This window comes from Phyllobates terribilis, unplaced genomic scaffold (assembly GCF_046119375.1).
Source record: "Phyllobates terribilis strain yellow unplaced genomic scaffold, ASM4611937v1 Scaffold_3__8_contigs__length_932513732, whole genome shotgun sequence".
NCBI classification, from domain to species: domain Eukaryota; kingdom Metazoa; phylum Chordata; class Amphibia; order Anura; family Dendrobatidae; genus Phyllobates; species Phyllobates terribilis.
In genome coordinates this window covers 523,334,963-523,357,916 of record NW_027362763.1, presented here as the reverse complement: position 1 = coordinate 523,357,916, position 22,954 = coordinate 523,334,963, and the positions used below count along the sequence as shown (strand labels likewise).

The window sequence follows — 22,954 nt, the reverse complement described above, 5'->3', positions numbered from 1 at the left end:
TCCGTTCATTCCACACTTTTTATCCTGAGAAACCCGGTCCTGAGTGTCCACAGGCCACTCCTAGAGGGGAGTACTGTCACGGGTGTGTCAGAAGTGACAGACAGTCACCCTGCAGTTGGTTGCAGGAGATCTTTGTTTGGCATTACAGACACCTTCTTAGAAGCTGTGTCTCTAGGACCCAGCGGCTACCTTCCTCTTGCTAATTAACACCCTTGCCTGGGTGTATAAATACCTGCTGTTTGCTAGAGGGAGGTGCTGGCGATATTCGCATGACCCTTTGTGAAGACTTGAAGAGCAGTTCTTCTTCCTTATCAAACAAACACCAAAATGTGGAGGACCGCCTGCAAAGGAGATCGCGCAATTAGAAAGTGCAATAATATTATTATCAATATCTCTCCACATAGTGATAGCAGTTGCCCTCTCTCATTGCTCGATTTCTGTTACTCATTGCTTCTGACGCGCCCCCTGGGCCATGGGGTACCTGGTGCCGCGCCGGTAGATGCTGGGGGTTGTAGTCACAGTGGCGGTGACCCGGTCCGTGATCCAGGGCGGTCAATCCAAGGGAAATTATGTGTATAGGTTTTATTAAAGAGTCCGACTACGCCACCTGTGGAATACGGCCAAGGGGGAAGGGCCGCCGCTGCGGAACAGTCCTAAGCAGCTGGTAGTATTGCAGCAAGGATGTTATGACTCCCCACAGGAAGAGTTAGCTTCAGGGCAGGGGGTGGATGTTGGTGGTTGTGCTGGGCGTTGTAGTGCAGGGGGTGTTGGTGCAGCAAGAAGCACAGAGACAAGGTGGTGCAGTCCCAGGGTCTTTACTCTCGGTTATTGCAGTCCAAGTTACAGAGCTCAGTATAACTATCCACGTGGTGCTACGTTTACTCAGTGAGGGGTTCAGTCCACCCCCAGATATCTCCGGAGTACTTAGCAGGACCCCCTTCTGTGTCTTCTCTCTGGCTGTCTCCCTGAACCTCATACCAAGTGTCCCAGTCCAGTATCTGCGGGCCTTGGCGGGCAACGTCTGTTCCGTCCCCTGGGACCTATATAGCTACCTTCCTGGTGAGACTTGTATGGAATGTTGGCTACAGGACATGAAATACTGCAGCCTCCGGTTTCTAGTTAAGATGTGCAATCTTCTGCTAGTTGAGGGATCCAGTACCCTGTATACAGCCTAACCTCTCCACCTCCCGGTAGATGCAGGCGTACGAGTGGCCTTTTGCATGGCCCGTACCCCTAGGGTCCCTTCTTCCGTTCCTGGAGCCTCTCTGCTCCCTCTCCTCTTTTCTCTCCTTCTCCTCTCAGACTTGGGCCTCACTGTCCAGGCCCGCCTCTGGAGCAGAGCTCATACAGAGCCTCTGCTCCTGGCACTTCTCCTCCTCTGACTGAACACTGATCTAAGATTGTGTCTCTACTTATATCTTCCTTCTATGTGCTCCCCTTAACTAAGTCCTCCACCCACACCCACTACATGGTTCCCCCTTACTAGGTCCCCCTCCCACTCCAGCCAGGGACCAGGGACTGTGCTCTCCCATAGGAGCAATCTCACCCTGCCCTCTGAAGTGTGGTGTAATGAATGCAGGTGTTAGGGTCCTGAGCTGTACTCCTTCCTTACCTGAGAGTGAGATACCACACCTCTGGGTGAGATGCAGTACCTCTGTGGCGACCTAACCCTCAGGGGCGCCACACATCTATAGCAATGACTTATGACAGCAGTAAGAAATGCATTTGCTAGATTATACCGTTACAGGACCTGCAACTTTTTTATACCTACTTTAATAAATTTGTGATTTGAATTGAAGAACTTGATGCTGGAATTCCGTATATTTCTATTTATGAACATTGTCACATACTGTACATACCGTAGATTGGTCAACTTCGTACCTATTCTACCCTTGAAATGTTCTGAGCAATGATAGGGAAAATCATAATGTGTTTTGCTTTACATTGCAGATCATGGCCCTTTATAATCAAGAGTCCAAAACGATACAACAACCTAACATTTACAGAGGCCATGAATACATATCAATGGTCTAAGAAGAAAGGAAATTCCTTTAACGAACGTGTAAAACAAATACCGATTAACGTCAGATGTTCTAAGCATGAAAGTGGAGAGTGGAGTGTAAGTAAATGCACTTTCTGTATTAAGCATAAATCAGTCAGTTAGATGTGGACATAAATGTGCTGCTATCACTAGAAAGTAATGCAAGTAATGTTTGGTATGAACAGATGTGCGCTATTATATGAACAGAACTTTATTGCAATTACAGAATTAAAGCCAAGACCCAACAGAAAAAGAGATCTTGGCCATAACCTTCCATTCCCATGCCATCCAGCCAGTAACTGGGCTCATTGCCTCTACCTATCCGGTAATCAGGAAATCAATAATGCTTTCTTTTTCATGGGAATCTGTGTGGAGAAGCTAGGCAGCTGTGAACATCTGCTAACTCTAAAAATGTCCATAGTAACATGTTTCTGATCAGGGAGCGGGGAATATTATAAAACACAGAGGGGCCATTAGCTTAGAACAGACCGGGGTCATCCTCAAACATAGGCAGATATTTCATTCATAATTGGAGCACCATTACAGCAGTGAGAATAAATCATTGTCCACACATACAGTACATTGCATGAAGAAGCCTTCAGGTGCACTGAAAGGGAACCTGTCTCTTAATATATATTGCTAAAACTAAGGACAGCATAAATCAGTATGGCTGCACAATTGCAGAAAGGTATGTCTTTCTCTGAAATGCTGAAAACATAGTTCAAAAACTAGCCCCTATCCAGCTACTCCTTTCACCACACTATTTGATTGACAGGTCTCTCTTGATGTACACAGGAGGTACCTGTCAATCAACTAAAGTGAGGTGGCAATAAGCTGGCCCGGGGTGGTACAGGACTAGTCACATCTTTAACTATAGTCCCAAGCCAGATCTTCAAATTATGGCTTCTCTGAAACCCTGCGGGGAATATTTTACTTAATGTCTTAAATGCATGCATTTTTGGATAAAAATTATTTTTGCAAAAGGGTTTTATGAAAAATTTGGAACAATTTAGCTACTAGAGTAGATAACACTATTCAAAGGGAATCTGTCAGCAGGTTTTTGCTATTTAATCTGAGAGTAGCATATTGTAATGCAAGTGAGCCTGATTCCAATGATGTATGACTTAATTTACTGAGTGCAGCAGTTGTAACACAATCAGAGTTTTTATATGCAGCATGCAGCAGAGCATGGGGGAGAAAATGGCTAGAAGGTTGGAGGAGTGTTTAAACTAGGGATTGGGGGGGAGGGTATTCATTTTATAGGTGGGGAAGATAGTGCAGATAGTGACATGGGCACAAATAGAGAAATTGGGGGTGGCGTTAGAACAGTCAATAAAGTAAGAGGTATAGAGATACATAAAATGTATGTACACTAATGCCAGAAGCCTCACCAAAAAAATGGAGGAATTAGAATTAATTTTGTTGGAAAATAATTATGACATGGTGGGGATATCTGAGACATGGCTGGATGAGAGCCATGACTGGGCAGTTAATTTACAAGGCTATAGTCTCTTCAGAAATGACCGAACAAACAAGTGAGGGGGGGTGGTGTTTATATGTAAAATCATCCTTAAAACCCATCTTGCTGGAGGATATATGTGAATCTAATAGAAATGTAGAGTTCCTGTGGGTGGAGCTAAGGGGAGGAGGAAAAAATAATACATTACTGATAGGGGTTTGTTATAAGTCTCCAAAAATAATGGAAGCAGCGGAGAATATCCTCGTAAAGCAAATAGATGAAGCAGCGACTCAAGGAGAAGTCATTATTATGGGGGACTTCAACTACCCTGAAATACATTGGGGGACAGAAACCTGTAGTTCAAGCAAAGGTAATAGTTTTTTGACAACTATGAGAGACAATTACCTTTCACAACTGGTTCAGGACCCAACAAGAAGGGGGGCACTGCTAGACCTAATATTCACCAACAGGCCAGACTGCATATCAAATATACGAGTTGGGGGTCACTTGGGTAATAGTGATCACAAAATAATACGTTTTCATGTAACCTTTAATAAGATGTGTAGTAGAGGGGTTACAAGGACACTAAGCTTCAGGTAGGCAAATTTCCAACGGTTGAGAGATGATAGTGCAATAAACTGGGACGATATCCTGAGACATAAAGCTACACAAAGCAAATGGGAGACATTTATTAGCATCCTGAATAGGATCTGTGCACAATATACAGTACAGACCAAAAGTTTGGACACACCTTCTCATTTAAAGATTTTTCTGTATTTTTATGACTATGAAAATTGTACATTCACACTGAAGGCATCAAAACTATGAATTAACACATGTGGAATTATATACTTAACAAAAAAATGTGAAACAACTGAAAATATGTCTTATATTCTAGGTTCTTCAAAGTAGCCACCTTTTGCTTTCATGACTGCTTTGCACAATCTTGGCATTCTCTTGATGAGCTTCAAGAGGTAGTCACCGGAAATGGTCTTCCAACAATCTTGAAGGAGTTCCCAGAGATGTTTAGCACTTGTTGGCCCTTTTGCCTTCACTCTGCGGTCCAGCTCACCCCAAACCATCTCGATTGGGTTCAGGTCTGGTGACTGTGGAGGCCAGGTCATCTGGCATAGCACCCCATCACTCTACTACTTCGTCAAATAGCCCTTACACAGCCTGGAGGTGTGTTTGGGGTCATTGTCCTGTTGAAAAATAAATGATGGTCCAACTAAACGCAAACTGGATGGAATATCATGCCGCTGCAAGATGCTGTGGTAGCCATGCTGGTTCAGTATGCCTTCAATTTTGAATAAATCCCCAACAGTGTCACCAGAAAAGCACCCCCACACCATCACACCTCCTCCTCCATACTTCACGGTGGGAACCAGGCATGTAGAGTCCATCCGTTCACCTTTTCTGCGTTGCACAAAGACACGGTGGTTGGAACCAAAGATCTCAAATTTGGACTCATCAGACCAAAGCTCAGATTTCCACTGGTCTAATGTCCATTCCTTGTGTTCTTTAGCCCAAACAAGTCTCTTCTGCTTGTTGCCTGTCCTTAGCAGTGGTTTCCTAGCAGCTATTTTACCATGAAGGCCTGCTGCACAAAGTCTCCTCTTGACAGTTGTTGTAGAAATATGTCTGCTGCTAGAACTCTGTGTGGCATTGACCTGGTCTCTAATCTGAGCTGCTGTTAACCTGCGATTTCTGAGGCTGGTGACTCGGATAAACTTATCCTCAGAAGCAGAGGTGACTCTTGGTCTTCCTTTCCTGGTGTGGTCCTCATGTGAGCCAGTTTCTTTGTAGAGCTTGATGGTTTTTGCAACTGCACTTGGGGACACTTTCAAAGTTTTCCCAATTTTTCAGACTGACTGACCTTCATTTCTTAAAGTAATGATGGCCACTCATTTTTCTTTACTTAGCTGCTTTTTTCTTGCCATAATACAAATTCTAACAGTCTATTCAGTAGGACTATCAGCTGTGTATCCACCTGACTTCTGCACAACACAACTGATGGTCCCAACCCCATTTATAAGGCAAGAAATCACACTTATTAAACCTGACAGGGCACACCTGTGAAGTGAAAACCATTTCCCGTGACTACCTCTTGAAGCTCATCAAGAGAATGCCAAGAGTGTGCAAAGCAGTCATCAAAGCAAAAGGTGGCTACTTTGAAGAACCTAGAATATTAGACATATTTTCAGTTGTTTCACATTTTTGGTAAAGTATATAATTCCACATGTGTTAATTCATAGTTTTGATGCCTTCAGTGTGAATGTACAATTTTCAAAGTCATGAAAATACAGAAAAATCTTTAAATGAGAAGGTTTGTCCAAACTTTTGGTCTGTACTGTATACCCTATGGGAATAAACATGCTAGAAATAGGAAGAAACCACTATGGATAAATAGAGCTGTAAGGGGTGCAATAAGTGACAAAAAGAAAGCATTTAGAGAACTAAAGCAAGTAGGTAGTGATGAGGCATTAAATGAATATAGAAAATTAAATAAATTCTGTAAAAAACAAATCAAGGCAGCAAAGATTGAGACAGAGAGACTCATTGCCAGAGAAAGTAAAAATAACCCCAAAATATTCTTTAACTATATAAATAGTAAAAAACTAAAAAATGATAGTGTTGGCCCCCTTAAAAATAGTCTGGGTGAAATGGTGGATGACGATGAGGAAAAAGCCAATATGCTAAATGATTTTTTTTCAACCGTATTTACACAAGAAAATCGCATGACAGAAAATATGATTAGTGATTAAATGTCACTTGCTTAACCCAGCAGGAAGTACGGCGGCATCTAAAAATCACTAAAGTTGACAAATCCCCGGGCCCGGATGGAATACACCCGCGAGTACTGCAGGAATTATGTAACATCATAGATAGACCATTATTCTTAATCTTTAAAGATCCCATAATAACAGGGTCTGTACCACACGACTGGCGTATGGCAAATGTGGTGCCAATATTCAAAAAAGGGACAAAAACTGAACTTGGAAATTATAGGCCAGTAAGTTTAACCTCTACGGTGGGTAAAATCCTGGAGGGTTTCCTAAGAGATGCTATACTAGAGCAGTGGTCCCCAACCTTTTTTGCACCAGGGACCGGCTTGAAGCAAGATCATTTTTCCATGGCCCAGCAAGGAGGGGGTGGGGTGGGCGGGGCTTTGGTCATATGGGGGCGGGGTAATGGAGGGATTTGGAGTTTAGTGCATACTTATCATATAGTGTAGACCAGGTCCCCGCCAGGAGCTATGCCAGGAGCCCCACATAATGTGCTGTGCCAGGAGCCACATCACTGAGGCCCCATCACGCCCTGCAGCAGGACAGGGCAGCTGTCCTGACAGCTGCTGTTCAGCTGCATTTACTTCATCCCAGGGGCGGACACAGACTGTAGTGGACCCCTGTGCAAGAAATTTTTGGGGGCTCCCCCCGCCCTTCATAAGGCAACAAAGTTATGTAAACATAACCCCCCCATGTGCATCTCTCACCCCCCCATGTGCAGCTCACCCCCGTGCATCTCTCATCCCCCTCCGTGCATCTCTCATCCCCCTCCGTGCATCTCTCATCCCCCTCCGTGCATCTCTCATCCACCCCCCGTGCATCTCTCATCCCCTCCGTGCATCTCTCATCCCCTCCGTGCATCTCTCATCCCCCCCGTGCATCTCTCACCCCCCCGTGCATCTGTCACCCCCCCGTGCATCTCTCATCCACCCCCCGTGCATCTCTCACCCCCCCCGTGCATCTCTCACCCCCCGTGCATCTCTCATCCACCCCGTGCATCTCTCACCCCCCCGTGCATCTCTCACCCCCCCGTGCATCTCTCATCTCTCCCCTCCCTCCCATGTGCATCTCTCATCTCTCCCCTCCCCCCATGTGCATCTCTCATCTCTCCCCTCCCTCCCATGTGCATCTCTCATCTCTCCCCTCCCCCCCATGTGGATCTCTCATCTCTCCCCTCCCCCATGTGCATCTCTCATCTCTCCCCTCCCCCCCATGTGGATCTCTCATCTCTCCCCTCCCCCATGTGCATCTCTCATCTCTCCCCTCCCCCCCATGTGGATCTCTCATCTCTCCCCTCCCCCATGTGCATCTCTCATCTCTCCCCTCCCCCCATGTGCATCTCCCATTCCCCCCACTCCTAGTTAATTGTATTTAAAAAAAAATAAAACTTGTTATACTTACCCCCATGCGATCCCTGCAGAATCCTGGCGCTCGTCCAAATCGCTGACACCAGGTTCTCCTGACTTCCGGCCATGTGACGGCGCCGTCACATGACCGGAAGTCAGGGGAATCATGAAGGTGCTGCCGCAGCAGCGCAGCGCTAAGATGTCCCGGACCCGGCGCTTAGCATGCGGCCGGGGGCCCCATGAGGAGAGAGACGCACAAGAGGGGGGCTCCGAGGGGGCTCCTACCGGCCGGGCCCCATACTGGAGTCAGGGCAGTCATGCCCTGATGGCGGCCCTGCTGGAGGCTGGAGGGGCCCCCTCTCCCCGCGGACCGGCTGAAAAACCCCAACGGCCCGGTCCTGGTCCGCGGACCGGCGGTTGGGGACCTCTGTACTAGAGTATCTGAAGAAGAATAACCTCATGACCCAATATTAACATGGGTTTACGAGGGACCGTTCCTGTCAAACTAATCTGATCAGTTTTTATGAGGAGGCAAGTTCCGGACTGGACAAAGGAAATGCAGTGGATGTTGTGTATATGGACTTTTCAAAAGCTATTGATACGGTTCCACACAAAAGATTGATACATAAAATGAGAACAATGGGGATAGGGGAAAATATATATATGTGGGTTAAGAATTGGCTCAGTGATAGGAAACAAAGGGTGGTTATTAATGGAAAACACTCAGACTGGGTCTCAGTTAACAGTGGGGTACCACAAGTGTCAGTATTGGGCCCCCTTCTTTTTAACATATTTATTAATGACCTTGTAGGGGGCATACAGAGTAATATTTCAATATTTGCAGATGACACTAAACTCTGCAGGGTAATCAATACAGAGGAGCACAATTTTATATTACAGGAGGATCTATGTAAACTAGAAGCTTGGGCTGATAAATGGCAAATGAGCTTTAATGGGGATAAATGTAAGGTAATGCACTTGGGCAGAGGAAATAAAATTTATAATTATATGCTTAATTGTAAAACACTAAGCAAAACTGTAACTGAAAAAGACCTGGGTGTATTGGTGGACGACAAGCTCACGTTTAGTGGCCAGTGTCAGGCAGCTGCTGCAAAGGCAAATAAAATAATGGGATGCATTAAAAGAGGCATAGATGCTCATGAGGAGAGCATAATTTTACTTCTATACAAGTCATTAGTGCGACCACACTTAGAATACTGTGTACAGTTCTGGTCTCCGGTGTATAAGAAAGACATAGCTGAACTAGAGAGGGTGCAGAGAAGAGCGACCAAGGTTATTAGAGGACTGTGGGGTCTGCAATACCAAGACAGGTTATTACACTTGGGGTTATTTACTGTGGAAAAACAAAGGCTTAGGGGCGATCTTATTACTATGTACAAGTATATGAGGGGACAGTACAAAGACCTGTCTACTGATCTTTTTACTCTGAGGCCAGAGACGGGGACAAGGGGGCATCTTCTACATCTGGAGGAAAGAAGGTTTAATCATAATCACAGACGGGGATTCTTTACTGTAAGAGCAGTGAGACTATGGAACTCTCTGCCGCATGATGTTGTAATGAGTGATTCACTGTTAAAATTTAAGAAGGGCATGGATGCCTTTCTTGAAAAGTATAATATTACTGGTTATATATACTAGATTCCTTGATAGGTGTCACGCTGTCTCAGTATACTGGGGGTAGTGGGCCTAAGCTGACCCTAAGCTGGGGCCCTGACTAATCCCTCAACCTGGAGGTACTGTTAAAGGTACAGAGGTCCAGGCCGCCAGCGTAACCCCTACCTCCTGAGGATCCCTGCACCTAAGTAATCTAGTCCTGAGAAGGACCCCGATCACAACAAAAGGGGACAAGAAATAATATGCCCACACACAGTACTTAGACGAACGAGACAGTACAAGGGAAAAACCAAAACCACCTTGCATACAACAACTACACAACTACAACAGAGGGAACACCAACGGGAAAGGAGATAAATGATAAAGCGAGGAAGGGAAAAAACACTCCAAGTACACTTATCTCAGAAACTCCAAACACCACGATCCGCTCTGTAAGTCTGAATGAAATGCTTTCACCGACACTTCCCAAACAGACCAGCAGGCATTTGAAGGAGTCTCACTACAGAAGTATTGATTGCAGCTGGGCGAGGCTGGACCTCGTCTAGCACAGAGAGAGAGAGAATTAACTCCCTCACTGCCGAAAAACACAAAGCACCAACAAGTCAGCTGCGAGAAGTCAGGCTGTGTACTCGTGACGATCTTCGTGGCGACACACCCGTGACAGTACCCCCCCTTCTACGAGGGGCCTCCGGACCCTCAGGGCCAGGTTTATCCGGGTGAGTCGAGTGGAAGGCCCGAACTAATCGGTCTGCGTTAATATCCGACGCAGGAACCCACATCCTCTCCTCAGGACCATACCCTTTCCAATGAACCAGGTACTGAAGGGACCGGCGATTAAAGCGTGAATCGATGACCCTCGATACCTGGAACTCCAAGTTACCATTGACCACCACTGGAGGGGGAGGTAAAGGTGACGGTACCAGCGGCGCCACATACCTCTTAAGCAATGATCTGTGGAACACGTTGTGAATTTTAAACGTAGGGGGGAGGTCAAGACGGAATGCCACCGGATTAATAATAGAACTGATTCTGTACGGCCCGATGAACCTGGGACCCAGTTTCCAGGAGGGAACTTTAAGTTTAATATTCCTGGTAGACAACCATACCCGATCGTTCACACTTAGGTCCGGACCAGACACTCTCCTCCTATCAGCCATACGTTTGTATCGGTTCCCCATAGTATTCAGATTCTTCAGCACCCCTCTCCATACTGAAGCGAGTGATGAGGAAAATCGTTCCTCCTCAGGAACCCCCGAAGAGCCCCCCCTACTGAAAGTACAAAACTGGGTGTGAAAACCATATGCCCCAAAAAACGGGGACTTACCAGTGGACTCGCTCCGCCTATTATTAAGAGCAAACTCTGCCAGAGGTAAGAAAGAAGCCCAGTCCTCCTGGTTCTCTGACACAAAACACCGGAGATATGTCTCCAAGCTCTGGTTCATACGTTCCGTCTGACCATTGGTCTGAGGATGAAAAGCCGATGAGAATGACAAATGCATCCCCCGCCGTGCACAAAACGCCTTCCAGAACTTGGACACAAACTGAGACCCCCGATCAGACACCACCTCGGAGGGTACCCCGTGAAGCCTCACAATCTCCCCAATGAACACCTGCGCAAGAGTTTTAGCATTAGGGAGAGCCGGAAGAGCGATAAAATGTGCCATCTTGCTGAACCTGTCCACTACAACGAGTATGACCGTTTTACCCGAAGACGGAGGGAGGTCCGTAATAAAGTCCATAGACAGATGAGTCCAAGGACGCTCCGGGATTTTCAAAGGTAAGAGGGCCCCAGACGGACGGGTATGTGAGGTCTTAGAGCGCGCACAAACCCCACAGGACGCGACAAAAGTTACCACCTCCTTATGTAAGTTAGGCCACCAAAACCGACGCGAGAGGAGATCCACAGTTGCTTTACTCCCCGGGTGTCCTGCAAAAACTGAGTTATGGTGTGCCTCGATCACCTTTTGTCGCAACTGATCTGGAACAAACAGTCTCCCCGGAGGTCCAACAGGGGCGTCCCCCTGAGCCTCCAATACCTCCTCCTCCAGCTCAGAGCATACTGCCGAAACCACCACCCCCTCCTGAAGGATAGGAATCGGGTCGTCCGTATTCCCGGCCCCAGGGAAACTACGAGATAAGGCATCCGCCTTTACATTTTTTGACCCAGGACGATGTGTAACGACAAAATTAAACCTGGTAAAAAACAATGACCACCTAGCTTGTCTGGGATTCAGACGTTTCGCGGACTCCAGATATAGCAGGTTCTTGTGATCGGTGATGACGGTGACCGGATGGACTGCCCCCTCCAAAAAATGGCGCCACTCCTCAAAAGCTAACTTAATGGCCAAGAGTTCCCTATTGCCGACATCGTAATTCCTCTCAGCGGACGACAATTTTTTAGAGAAAAAGGCGCACGGATGCCACTTACCAGGGGACGAACCCTGTGACAATACTGCTCCCACCCCTACCTCGGAAGCGTCTACCTCTACAATGAATGGCTGTGACGCATCAGGTTGAATGAGTATGGGTGCCGAGGCAAAACATTTTTTCAAGGAGGAGAATGCTTGACAAGCCTTGTCAGACCACCTAGAAAAATCCGTCCCCTTTTTAGTCATGTCTGTGAGAGGCTTAACCATGGACGAGAAATTACGAATGAACTTCCGGTAATAATTAGCAAACCCCAGGAAACGTTGTAGTGCCTTAAGATTCTCTGGCCGATCCCACTCAAGAACTGCCCGCACTTTCCCAGGGTCCATACGAAAACCGGACGCTGAAACCAGGAAGCCTAAAAACTGGAGTTCCTGTACGGCGAACACACACTTTTCCCATTTGGCATACAGTTTATTATCCCGCAAGATCTGTAACACCTGCCTAACGTGCTCCTGATGAGACACCAGATCCGGCGAGTAAATTAAGATATCATCCAGATATATGACAACAAACTGTCCCACCAGGCGGCGAAAAATGTCATTAACAAAATGTTGGAACACCGCCGGGGCATTAGTCAGACCGAATGGCATGACAAGGTTCTCATAATGCCCCTCCGGAGTGTTAAACGCCGTCTTCCACTCATCCCCCTCCTTCATCCTAATCAGATTGTACGCCCCCCTGAGATCCAACTTAGAGAACCATTTGGCGCCCACGATCTGATTAAAGAGATCGGGAATAAGTGGGAGCGGATACGGATCTCGGACCGTAATCCGATTAAGTTCACGGAAATCCAGGCAAGGGCGTAGGCCTCCATCTTTCTTCTTAACAAAGAAGAACCCCGCAGCCACCGGTGAAGATGAAGGTCTAATATGCCCCTTAGCCAGACTTTCTGAAATATAATCCTTCATGGCCTGCCTCTCAGGACCAGAAAGGTTATACAACCTAGCTTTAGGTAACTTGGCCTCAGGGAGCAGTTTTACAGAACAGTCATACTCGCGATGAGGAGGTAGTTCCTGACACCCTTTCTCCGAGAATTCATCCTCAAAGTCCGCCAGAAATGGAGGTAAGACCCAAGGAGTAACCGCACCGATGACCGTGTTCATGCAGTTTTTATTACAGAATTTACTCCATTGGCTTATCTCTCTGGTTTGCCAATTAATAACCGGGTTATGCTTAGCTAACCAGGGAAGGCCCAACACTATAGGAGTGGGAAGACCCTCCAACACGTAGCAAGACAACAGTTCTTTATGTATCGCCCCCACTTGAAGTTTTACGTCATGCACAGCTTGCAAAAAACTTCCCTGACCGAGAGGCCTGGCATCGATCGAGAATATGGGGATGGGTTTAGCCAACTCACTCAATCGCATACCTTGAACCCGGGCAAACCGAGCATCAACCAGATTAGCCCCGGCCCCACTATCCAGAAGAACAGATATGCTCTCAGTTCTCGTACCCACCACCACCTCCGCCGGTACGAGAAACTGAGACGAACCTAGGGACGAAATACCTACTCCCAGATTGCCGTCCACCACACAACCTGGGATCAACAGTTTTCCGACGACTCTTCACTCTGCAAGGGACGGGATGGACACCCCCCAATAAAATGTCCCTTTCTCCCGCAGAAGAAACACCTTCCTGTCTTATGGCGCACCACCGGTCCCCTCCCCCGAAATGATGTCCCTCCTAATTGCATAGGCTCCTCTGGACTGACCAGGGGAACCACCATATGAGGGGACCTTGTAGGAGGTGGAGTCATCACAGGGGGTAGAGTTATCCCGCACCTCTCCCGAAGCCGTCTGTCAACGCGAATAGCAAGGGCCATAGCGGCTTCCAGTGACGCGGGAGAGTCATACTGTGCCAACACATCCTGTAATTTGTCGGATAAACCATGACAAAACTGGCTCCTAAGAGCCGGGTCATTCCACTGGGTGTCCGTGGCCCACCTACGGAACTCCGAACAGAATTCCTCTGCCGGACGATCTCCCTGCTGGATCCTACATAACTTAGACTCAGCAAGGGAGATCCGATCTGGGTCATCATATACGAGTCCCAGAGCAGCGAAAAACCTATCCACTGACTGGAGAGCCGGGGAGCCCGGGGGAAGAGAGAACGCCCAAGATTGTGGGTCCCCTAGTAGGAGCGAGATGACAATTCCCACCCTTTGTTCTTCACTCCCCGATGACCGAGGCCGCAGCCGAAAGTACAACTTGCATGCCTCCCGGAAAACAAAAAACTTGTCCCGCCCCCCAGTGAACCTGTCAGGGAGAGCTACTTTAGGTTCTGGTCCGGCTTGCTCCAGAGGATGCAAAACCTTGGACCTAACGTCCGCCAGCTCCATGGACAAACTCTGCAACTGCCGAGCTAGACCGGCTACTGGATCCATGGTAGCTGGAGAAAAACTAAGTGGGTCGGTGAAAATGTCACGCTGTCTCAGTATACTGGAGGTAGTGGGCCTAAGCTGACCCTAAGCTGAGGCCCTGACTAATCCCTCAACCTGGAGGTACTGTTAAAGGTACAGAGGTCCAGGCCGCCAGCGTAACCCCTACCTCCTGAGGATCCCTGCACCTAAGTAATCTAGTCCTGAGAAGGACCCCGATCACAACAAAAGGGGACAAGAAATAATATGCCCACACACAGTACTTAGACGAACGAGACAGTACAAGGGAAAAACTAAAACCACCTTGTATACAACAACTACACAACTACAACAGAGGGAACACCAACGGGAAAGGAGATAAATGATAAAGCGAGGAAGGGAAAAAACACTCCAAGTACACTTATCTCAGAAACTCCAAACACCACGATCCGCTCTGTAAGTCTGAATGAAATGCTTTCACCGACACTTCCCAAACAGACCAGCAGGCATTTGAAGGAGTCTCACTACAGAAGTATTGATTGCAGCTGGGCGAGGCTGGACCTCGTCTAGCACAGAGAGAGAGAGAATTAACTCCCTCACTGCCGAAAAACACAAAGCACCAACAAGTCAGCTGCGAGAAGTCAGGCTGTGTACTCGTGACGATCTTCGTGGCGACACACCCGTGACAATAGGGAGTTGATCCAGGGAACTAGTCTGATTGTCGTATGGAGTCGGGAAGGAATTTTTTCCCCCAATGTGGAGCTTAGTGTTTGCCACATGGGGCTTTTTTGCCTTCCTCTGGATCAACATGTTAGGCTATGGGTTGACCTAGATGGACTTAGTCTTAATTCAACCTTAAAAACTATGTTACTATGTTACCTCACCCGCATGAGGCACTCTATGTACATAGTCTATTGACAGTGAGCTGCTCATCAAAAGAGGAAGCTGATTCAGACCATAGCTCCCAGGTGGTTTTCATCCAGCAGTGATTATCTCTTAGGGATAAAACCTTCATTGTAAGTAAACAACAGCACACAGCCACAAAAATATGACACATCCTTGAATTCAGTGTCTTGGCTGCTACCTTATACTGTTCTTAGATTACATAGCAAAAAGCTGCTGACAGATGAAGTATGACCACATTAAAGTTTTCTCCATTTCTGGCTATTGGCAGTCTTCAAATTAGCTATGACATTACAACCGCGTTTCGATCAGGTATATGTAATGTGGCACGGGGCGGTAGCCGTGGGTGAGGTGCTCATCTATTTCACCCCGTAGTTACATGAAAGTGGGGGTCCTGGCTGGGTGTGTGGACTTGTGCTGTGAGGGTGCTACGCCCGTGCAGGCCACGTGTAAACAATGTTGCTGATTTGCCAAGACCAGATTTTTCACGGTTCAATGAGGGAGACCACCATTCAAAAATAAACTTTTTACTGAACAGGAATAGGGTAGGGAATAAATGCAAGAGATAGTGGGATCACAGCCTTATGAATGTTTCCTTTACAACTCAAAGCATTTTCCACACAGCATCCTTCCTTCATTTCTCTTTTGTCCTCTATCTTCACCTTTCCTCTTTTCTCTTTCTACTGGTCATCTACTGCCACTGTTTCTCAGTACTTCACCACAACCCAGCTCAATACTACAATACGGCTTAGCAAGAGTCATGTACTCATCCCGCAGGTCCGCGTCTTCTTTTTTCCTAAGTGTGCCAGTATGACCGGTACTTATTTCCTCTAATGCTGATGCTCTGGAACTCTCTCCAGGGGCACATTACTCGTCTTACTTGCACAGTCCTATTTTGGCACTTTACCTTCAAGAGTTATAAACTCTGGGCTTTGTGGCTAGGCTTCCTCTTCCAGACCCCTTTCTTGTAGATCACTTTGCCTCTTAGTCACTACTGCTCCCGATCTCATTATCTAGTTCTATTTCCTTTCGGTCTCCCCTCACTTAGGGACACCCAAAATGTGGCACTGCTCACATCGGAACTTAGGTTCTCTTGCTATGCACTGCAGGCTCTGTCAGTCTCACTACCAGGAAGTCCTCTCTGATCTTGCTATTTTTTCCCTCCCTCTCCGGGCTAGTCCCAACTATTAACTCTCACTGTCCCTGTCAACAACCTGTTGCTGGGCAGAATACAGCTTCATCCCTGACAATACAAGTCATTACACATGCAAACATCATTAACACATAACACTATTCACATTACACATCTCAGTTCCATAACATCACATTTCACATTGCAATAATATGCTTGTTTTTTCAAAGGGAAAATGGGCAACATGTCCATCTCCTTACATATACAGTGGTGTGAAAAAGTGTTTGCCCCCTTCCTGATTTCTTACTCCTTTGCATATGTGTCACACTTAAATGTTTCAGATCACAAAATAAACTTAAATATCAGACAAGTAACACAAGTAAACACATAATGCAGTTTTTAAATGAAGGTATATCTTATTAAGGGAAAAAGAAATCCAAACCTAAAGGACCCTGTGTGAAAAAGTGATTCCCCCTAAACCTAATAACTGGTTGGGCCACTCATAACAGCAACAACTGCAATCAAGCATTTGCGATAACTGGCAATGCTCTTTCTTCCTGTATACTTCAAATCATAACCTGTTCTCACATTCTCTAATCGCTCAGTGTATTATTAGGTTGATTCCCAAGCAAAATGTCACTGGTTCGAATAAAGGAGCAACCACAAAAAAAGATTTCCCAAGAAAAGAGAAACAGCATCATCCAGCTCATTGGTAGCAGTCTCTTGTGTAAGAAAATTTCCAAACTGCATCATGTGAGTGCCATGACAGTTGGAAGAATATGAAGTGAAGTCTGTCCATCCATTCAAAAGCCAAGAGGTGGACGTTCAGGCAAAATATCGGAGTCGGCTCAGTTCTGATGCGACAAACATGTCAGTGAAGGTGGCTCATATGTTTTGTAATAGTGAGATCACAGACATCCATGCAAACACATGTTAAACAAGTTTGGAATGGAGGCCCAAAAAAAAGGTGAAGAATCCTTGACTTCAATATCATAAAAAGTGTTGGCTCGAGTTTGCAAAAAGTATGAAAAGTGGACAGTAGATGATTGGAAACAAGTAATTTGGACCGATGAGATAAGTCATTAGACTAGGCTCTGTAACATCTCTGGTGGTGTGCTGGCATGGCTTACCATCCCCCACCATGCAAGACCGCCAACTTACCTATCAGTCCAGGCTGCACACTTTTCTCCAGTACTTGCTGTGTGCATGTCTCTTGTCTGATAGCTTAGGGCGGAGGCATGGTTACTGCCTCATTCTTAAAGTTACAGTGTGCACAGTCCTAATGCATCCCCAGTCTATTGCTGTGAGTCACTGGATGCTTAAACCCCCTCCACCTAGTAGGAGGTGCCTGAGCAACACTTTCTTTCAGTGTGTTCTGTGCAACTGAGTTGCCAGATCCTATCCTGTATCTTGTCTGTTTCCGCCACTCTGGGGGCTGTATACCCAGGCCTGTTACCTATATCTGTGACTTCTAGTCTGTTCTGCTTCCCTGGGGGCTGTATACCCAGGCCCGTTACCTGTATCTGTGACTTCTAGTCTGTTTCCGCCACCCTGGGGGCTGAGTTCCCAGGCTCGTTCCTGTATCTTGCTCCAGGTTCAGTTCCTGTCTGAACTGTGTCCTAGCCTGTTACCTGTTTGTCTCTATGTCCGTTCCTGCCCTTTTCCTGCAGTTTCTGAACCTGCACCTAACTCCAACTCGTTGTCTCTGTACTTATGTTTGTGAGTTTTGTGTCCACTCGCTACTTCATTGTAAGTACCTTGTGTGTATCTGGTTCTGCTTGTCCCATTTCCCATGCCTCCGTATCTACCTCCTGTGTTCTAACTATCTTCCTGTGTTTCCCAGTCTGTTCCATGTGAACAGAGCCCTGTCCTGTCTGCCTGTACCTTCTGCTCTGCTCTGCCTCGCTTGTCCACCGCACCTGCGGTTTTGCTCTGCTGTGCTTGTCCACCGCACCTGCGGATTTGCTCTGCTCTGCTTGTCCACCGCACCTGCGGTTTAGCTCTGCTCTGCTTGTCCACCGCACCTGCAGTTTCGTTCTGCTCTGCTTGTCCACCGCACCTGCGGTTTTGCTCTGCTCTGCTTGTCCTCCGCACGTGCGGTTTCGCTCTACTCTGCTTGCCCACCGAACCTGCGATTTTGCTCTGCTCTGCTTGTCCACTGCACCTGCGGTTTCGCTCTGCTCTGCTTGTCCACCGCACCTGCGGTTTCGCTCTGCTCTGCTTGTCCACCGTACCTGCGGTTTCGCTCTGCTCTGCTTGTCCACCGCACCTGCGGTTTCGCTCTGCTCTGCTTGTCCACTGCACCTGCGGTTTCACTCTGCTCTGCTTGTCCTCCGCACCTGCGGTTTTGCTCTACTCTGCTTGTCCTTTGCACCTGCGGTTTCGCTCTACTCTGCTTGTCCTCCGCACCTGCGGTTTTGCTCTGCTCTGCTTGTCCTCCGCGCCTGCGGTTTCGCTCTGCTCTGCTTGTCCACTGCACCTGCGGTTTCACTCTGCTCTGCTTGACCTCCGCACCTGCGGTTTTGCTCTACTCTGCTTGTCATCTGCACCTGCGGTTTCGCTCTACTCTGCGTGTCCTCCGCACCTGCGGTTTTGCTCTGCTCTGCTTGTCCTCCGCACCTGCGGTTTCGCTCTGCTCTGCTCCGCTAGTCCTCCGCGCCTGCGGTCCTGCTCTGCTTGTCCACCGCACCCGTGGCTCTGTTCCTGTATCTCAGTCTGTACTGGTCCCTATCCAGCCTGCATTCATACTTGTCAGTATCTGCCTGTCTGCATACCAGCTGTGCCTGCCAGTACCCACCTGTCTGCATACCAGCCGTGCCTGCCAGTACCCGCCTGTCTGCATACCTGCCGTGCCTGCCAGTACCCACCTGTCTGCATATCAGCTGTGCCTGCCCGTTCCTGCATTCCTCGGTGTAGGTCAACAGCTGTGACCAGGGTCTGACCTGGAGTAGCACCTGGGCCACCTCCCACATCCCTCCTCAGACCACGCAGTCGATTCAGCTGCCGTGTGTTCGTGGTCGGATCTGACGAGGCCCCTAGTCACGCCCCTCCAGGCACTCCTCAGTTCGTGGCCCAGTGGGACCACTAACCACGCTCACGCCAGTCAGTCCGGGCATGAGCGTAACAGGCTCTAATGGGTGCAAATGGGTATGGAAGAAACCAGGGAAAAAGGGGCTAATGGTAGAGAAACTGAAGGAACTGTCAAGTTCGGTGAAGGAAGCCTGATGATATAGGGTTGTTTCACAGCCAAAGGCATTGGATACTTGACCTGGATCGATGGTGGTCTCAATGCTGAGCCATATGTGAGTATCCTACAAAATGAGTTACTTCGTACACTCGAGTACTATGAATATGAAAAGGATGACATAGTGCCCCAGCAGGACGACCCGAAGCATACATTTGCGAAGAAATGGTTCAATGACAATGAAGTAGAAGTGCTGGATTGGCCCCTCTACTTGTGGTTAGAGTTGTGGTTAGAGTTGAAGAAAAAGCTGTTTACATACAGTACAGACCAAAAGTTTGGACACACCTTCTCATTTAAAGTTTTTTCTGCATTTTCATAACTATGAAAATTGTACATTCACACTGAAGGCATCAAAACTATGAATTACCACATGTGGAATTATATACTTAACAAAAAAGTGTGAAACAACTGAAAATATGTCTTATATTCTAGGTTCTTCAAAGTAGCCACCTTTTGCTTTGATGACTGCTTTGCACACTCTTGGCATTCTCTTGATGAGCTTCAAGAGGTAGTCACCGGAAATGGTCTTCCAACAATCTTGAAGGAGTTCCCAGAGATGCTTAGCACTTGTTGGCCCTTTTGCCTTCACTCTGCGGTCCAGCTCACCCCAAACCATCTCGATTGGGTTCAGGTCTGGTGACTGTGGAGGCCAGGTCATCTGGCGTAGCACCCCGTCACTCTCCTTCTTAGTCAAATAGCCCTTACACAGCCTGGAGGTGTGTTTGGGGCCATTATCCTGTTGAAAAATAAATGATGGTCCAACTAAACGCAAACCTGATGGAATAGCATGCCGCTGCAAGATGCTGTGGTAGCCATGCTGGTTCAGTATGCCTTCAATTTTGAATAAATCCCCAACAGTGTCACCAGCAAAGCACCCCTGCACCATCACACCTCCTCCTCCATGCTTCACGGTGGGAACCAGGCATGTAGAGTCCATCCGTTCACCTTTTCTGCGTCGCACAAAGACACGGTGGTTGGAACCAAAGATCTCAAATTTGGACTCATCAGACCAAAGCACAGATTTCCACTGGTCTTATGTCCATTCCTTGTGTTCTTTAGCCCAAACAAGTCTCTTCTGCTTGTTGCCTGTCCTTAGCAGTGGTTTCCTAGCAGCTACTTTATCATGAAGGCCTGCTGCACAAAGTCTCCTCTTAACGGTTGTTGAAGAGATGTGTCCGCTGCTAGAACTCTGTGTGGCATTGACCTGGTCTCTAATCTGAGCTGCTGTTAACCTACGATTTCAGAGGCTGGTGACTCTTATAAACTTATCCTCAGAAGCAGAGGTGACTCTTGGTCTTCCTTTCCTGGGGCGGTCCTCATGTGAGCCAGTTTCTTTGTAGCGCTTGATGGTTTTTGCAACTGCTCTTGGGGACACTTTCAAAGTTTTCCCAATTTTTCGGACTGACTGACCTTCATTTCTTTAAGTAATGATGGCCACTCGTTTTTCTTTACTTAGCTGCTTTTTTCTTGCCATAATACAAATTCTAACAGTCTATTCAGTAGGACTATCAGCTGTGTATCCACCAGACTTCTGCACAACACAACTGATGGACCCAACCCCATTTATACGGCAAGAAATCCCACTTATTAAACCTGACAGGGCACACCTGTGAAGCGAAAACCATTTCCGGTGACTACCTCTTGAAGCTCATCAAGAGAATGCCAAGAGTGTGCAAAGCAGTCATCAAAGCAAAAGGTGGCTACTGTGAAGAACCTAGAATATAAGACATATTTTCAGTTGTTTCACACTTTTTTGTTAAGTATATAATTCCACATGTGGTAATTCATAGTTTTGATGCCTTCAGTGTGAATGTACAATTTTCATAGTCATGAAAATACAGAAAAATCTTTAAATGAGAAGGTGTGTCCAAACTTTTGGTCTGTACTGTACCCAAGTGAGTTGACCTGTATGCACCGACTTTGGGCTCCTGTAGAAGAGACCTGAGATCAGATTTCAGTCGAGACATGTTTGAACCTGATCAAGAGCATTCCCAGAAGGATTCAGGCAGTGTTGAAATCCAAAGATGGATTTACAAAATACTAACAAAACAATAGAAATTAAAATTTACATTTCTAAGAGCAAAACAGTAATTATGCAATGTCATGACAAGAATCTGCATAACTAATAATATGCTAAATAGTTGCAAGTCAAATTTATGTATGAGATAGCCAAGATTATTGTTATAAAATGATGGTAGTCTCATGTTCAAAGCTATCTCCTACCGTCAATGAGCCAGCCTACTCCAGCTCCTCCATCTCTCCTCACATGCCTTCGAAGGCCTCACTTGACTCCACCATTATCTCACTCTGCTGCTCTCTCGATGACTCACTACCCACAAATGGCATCATCTCTTCCGCCTCTTGAGGTTCATCATGGCCTTGCCTTACACTGGGTGGAGTCCGCCCTGACTCACCATCCCATTTCTGTAATGTCCCTGTCCATTTCCTAGGGCCACACCTTACTGGGCAGATCTTCTCCTTCCACCATACTGTGCGACAATGGTCACTCCCCTTTGTGGGCTGGCGTTTTTGGTTGCGGTATTTCCCTCGGTAGGTGTGCTTGATGAAGGGTTGGGCTCCGCTACACTCCTTTTTGCCTCTGTCACATCCACTATCGGCAGGTCTGTTTCGCCATTACACGTCACTCAAACCCATCTTGCAGTTCTTGCTCTGCGCCATCTTAAACCGCACCATGGTCGCCATTTTTCCCGTCACCCAAGTCTTCTTCACATAGCATTGATCTCTCAGGTGCAAGACTCTATCCTGCTAGCTACGCCAAGTGTAGCGTGGTGCGAGACTGTAGCTGCGGGCGAGGCACAAATCTCCTCTTTTCACACCATGGTGGTGCTACATGATAAATTGGGTCCTGGCTTGTTGTTGATGTTAGTTCTGTGAGCGCTGTATGCCCATTCAGGCTGCCTGTAGCCGGTGATGTTGGTTACAAAGAATTTCTAAAGAACTAATTTGCACTGCATAATATTTTTCAGATTTTTACATTTGTCTCGTACCATATTTTATATTTTACAGCACCTGTAGGGTATGTGCACACGTTAGGTATTCGATGCAGAAACTTCTGCACCATATTTGCATACCTTGGCAGGAAGAAACACAATGGCAAAAACATGTGTTTTTCAGCCCCAAGAGTTGTCTGAATGCAATCCGTTCTTTGCATGTATAATGCAGGGGCAATCCCAGTATGCAATTTTTTCCTTACACTCATTGCAAATGCAATACGTATGCAATCCGTTTTTAGCATGATGTATGTTAAATTAAGGTATTTAACAGAAAAATCAAGCAATCATATATAAAGATATAGAGATAAAGATGATAGATATCTTGATATATAGAATAATTGATTGATAGATAGATAGATGATAGATAAATAGACTAGATAGATAGAATATCTAGATGTCCTGTAAATATATAATGTCACAAGCCCACTACAAATAATACACTTGCACCCTTTAGTGCGTTTCATGTGGCACTAAAGGGTGTTTAGTCTTATTAAACCTTTTAAAGAAATAATTAAAAGAAAAATTGCGTGGAAACCCCTGATTTTTAGTAACCAGCTAAGGGAAAGCAGACAGCTGTGGGCTGATTTTAGACTGGGAAGGGTATAATA

General features: G+C 46.7%; 1 protein-coding gene across 4 annotated transcripts in view; it reads left to right on the top strand.

Annotated features, from left to right (window-relative positions):
- Positions 1-22,954, top strand: part of MOXD1 (monooxygenase DBH like 1) — a 443,141-nt gene that overhangs the window by 417,814 nt on the left and 2,373 nt on the right. For 3 of the 4 annotated variants that reach the window (XM_073673217.1, XM_073673215.1, XM_073673216.1), the window contains one exon: positions 1,951-2,119. In XM_073673217.1, coding sequence (XP_073529318.1) covers positions 1,951-2,119 — 169 coding nt within the window. Of the gene's footprint in view, positions 1-1,950; positions 2,120-2,267; positions 2,289-22,954 lie in introns of those variants that run through there. The other variant, XM_073673218.1, reaches the window with a different exon arrangement.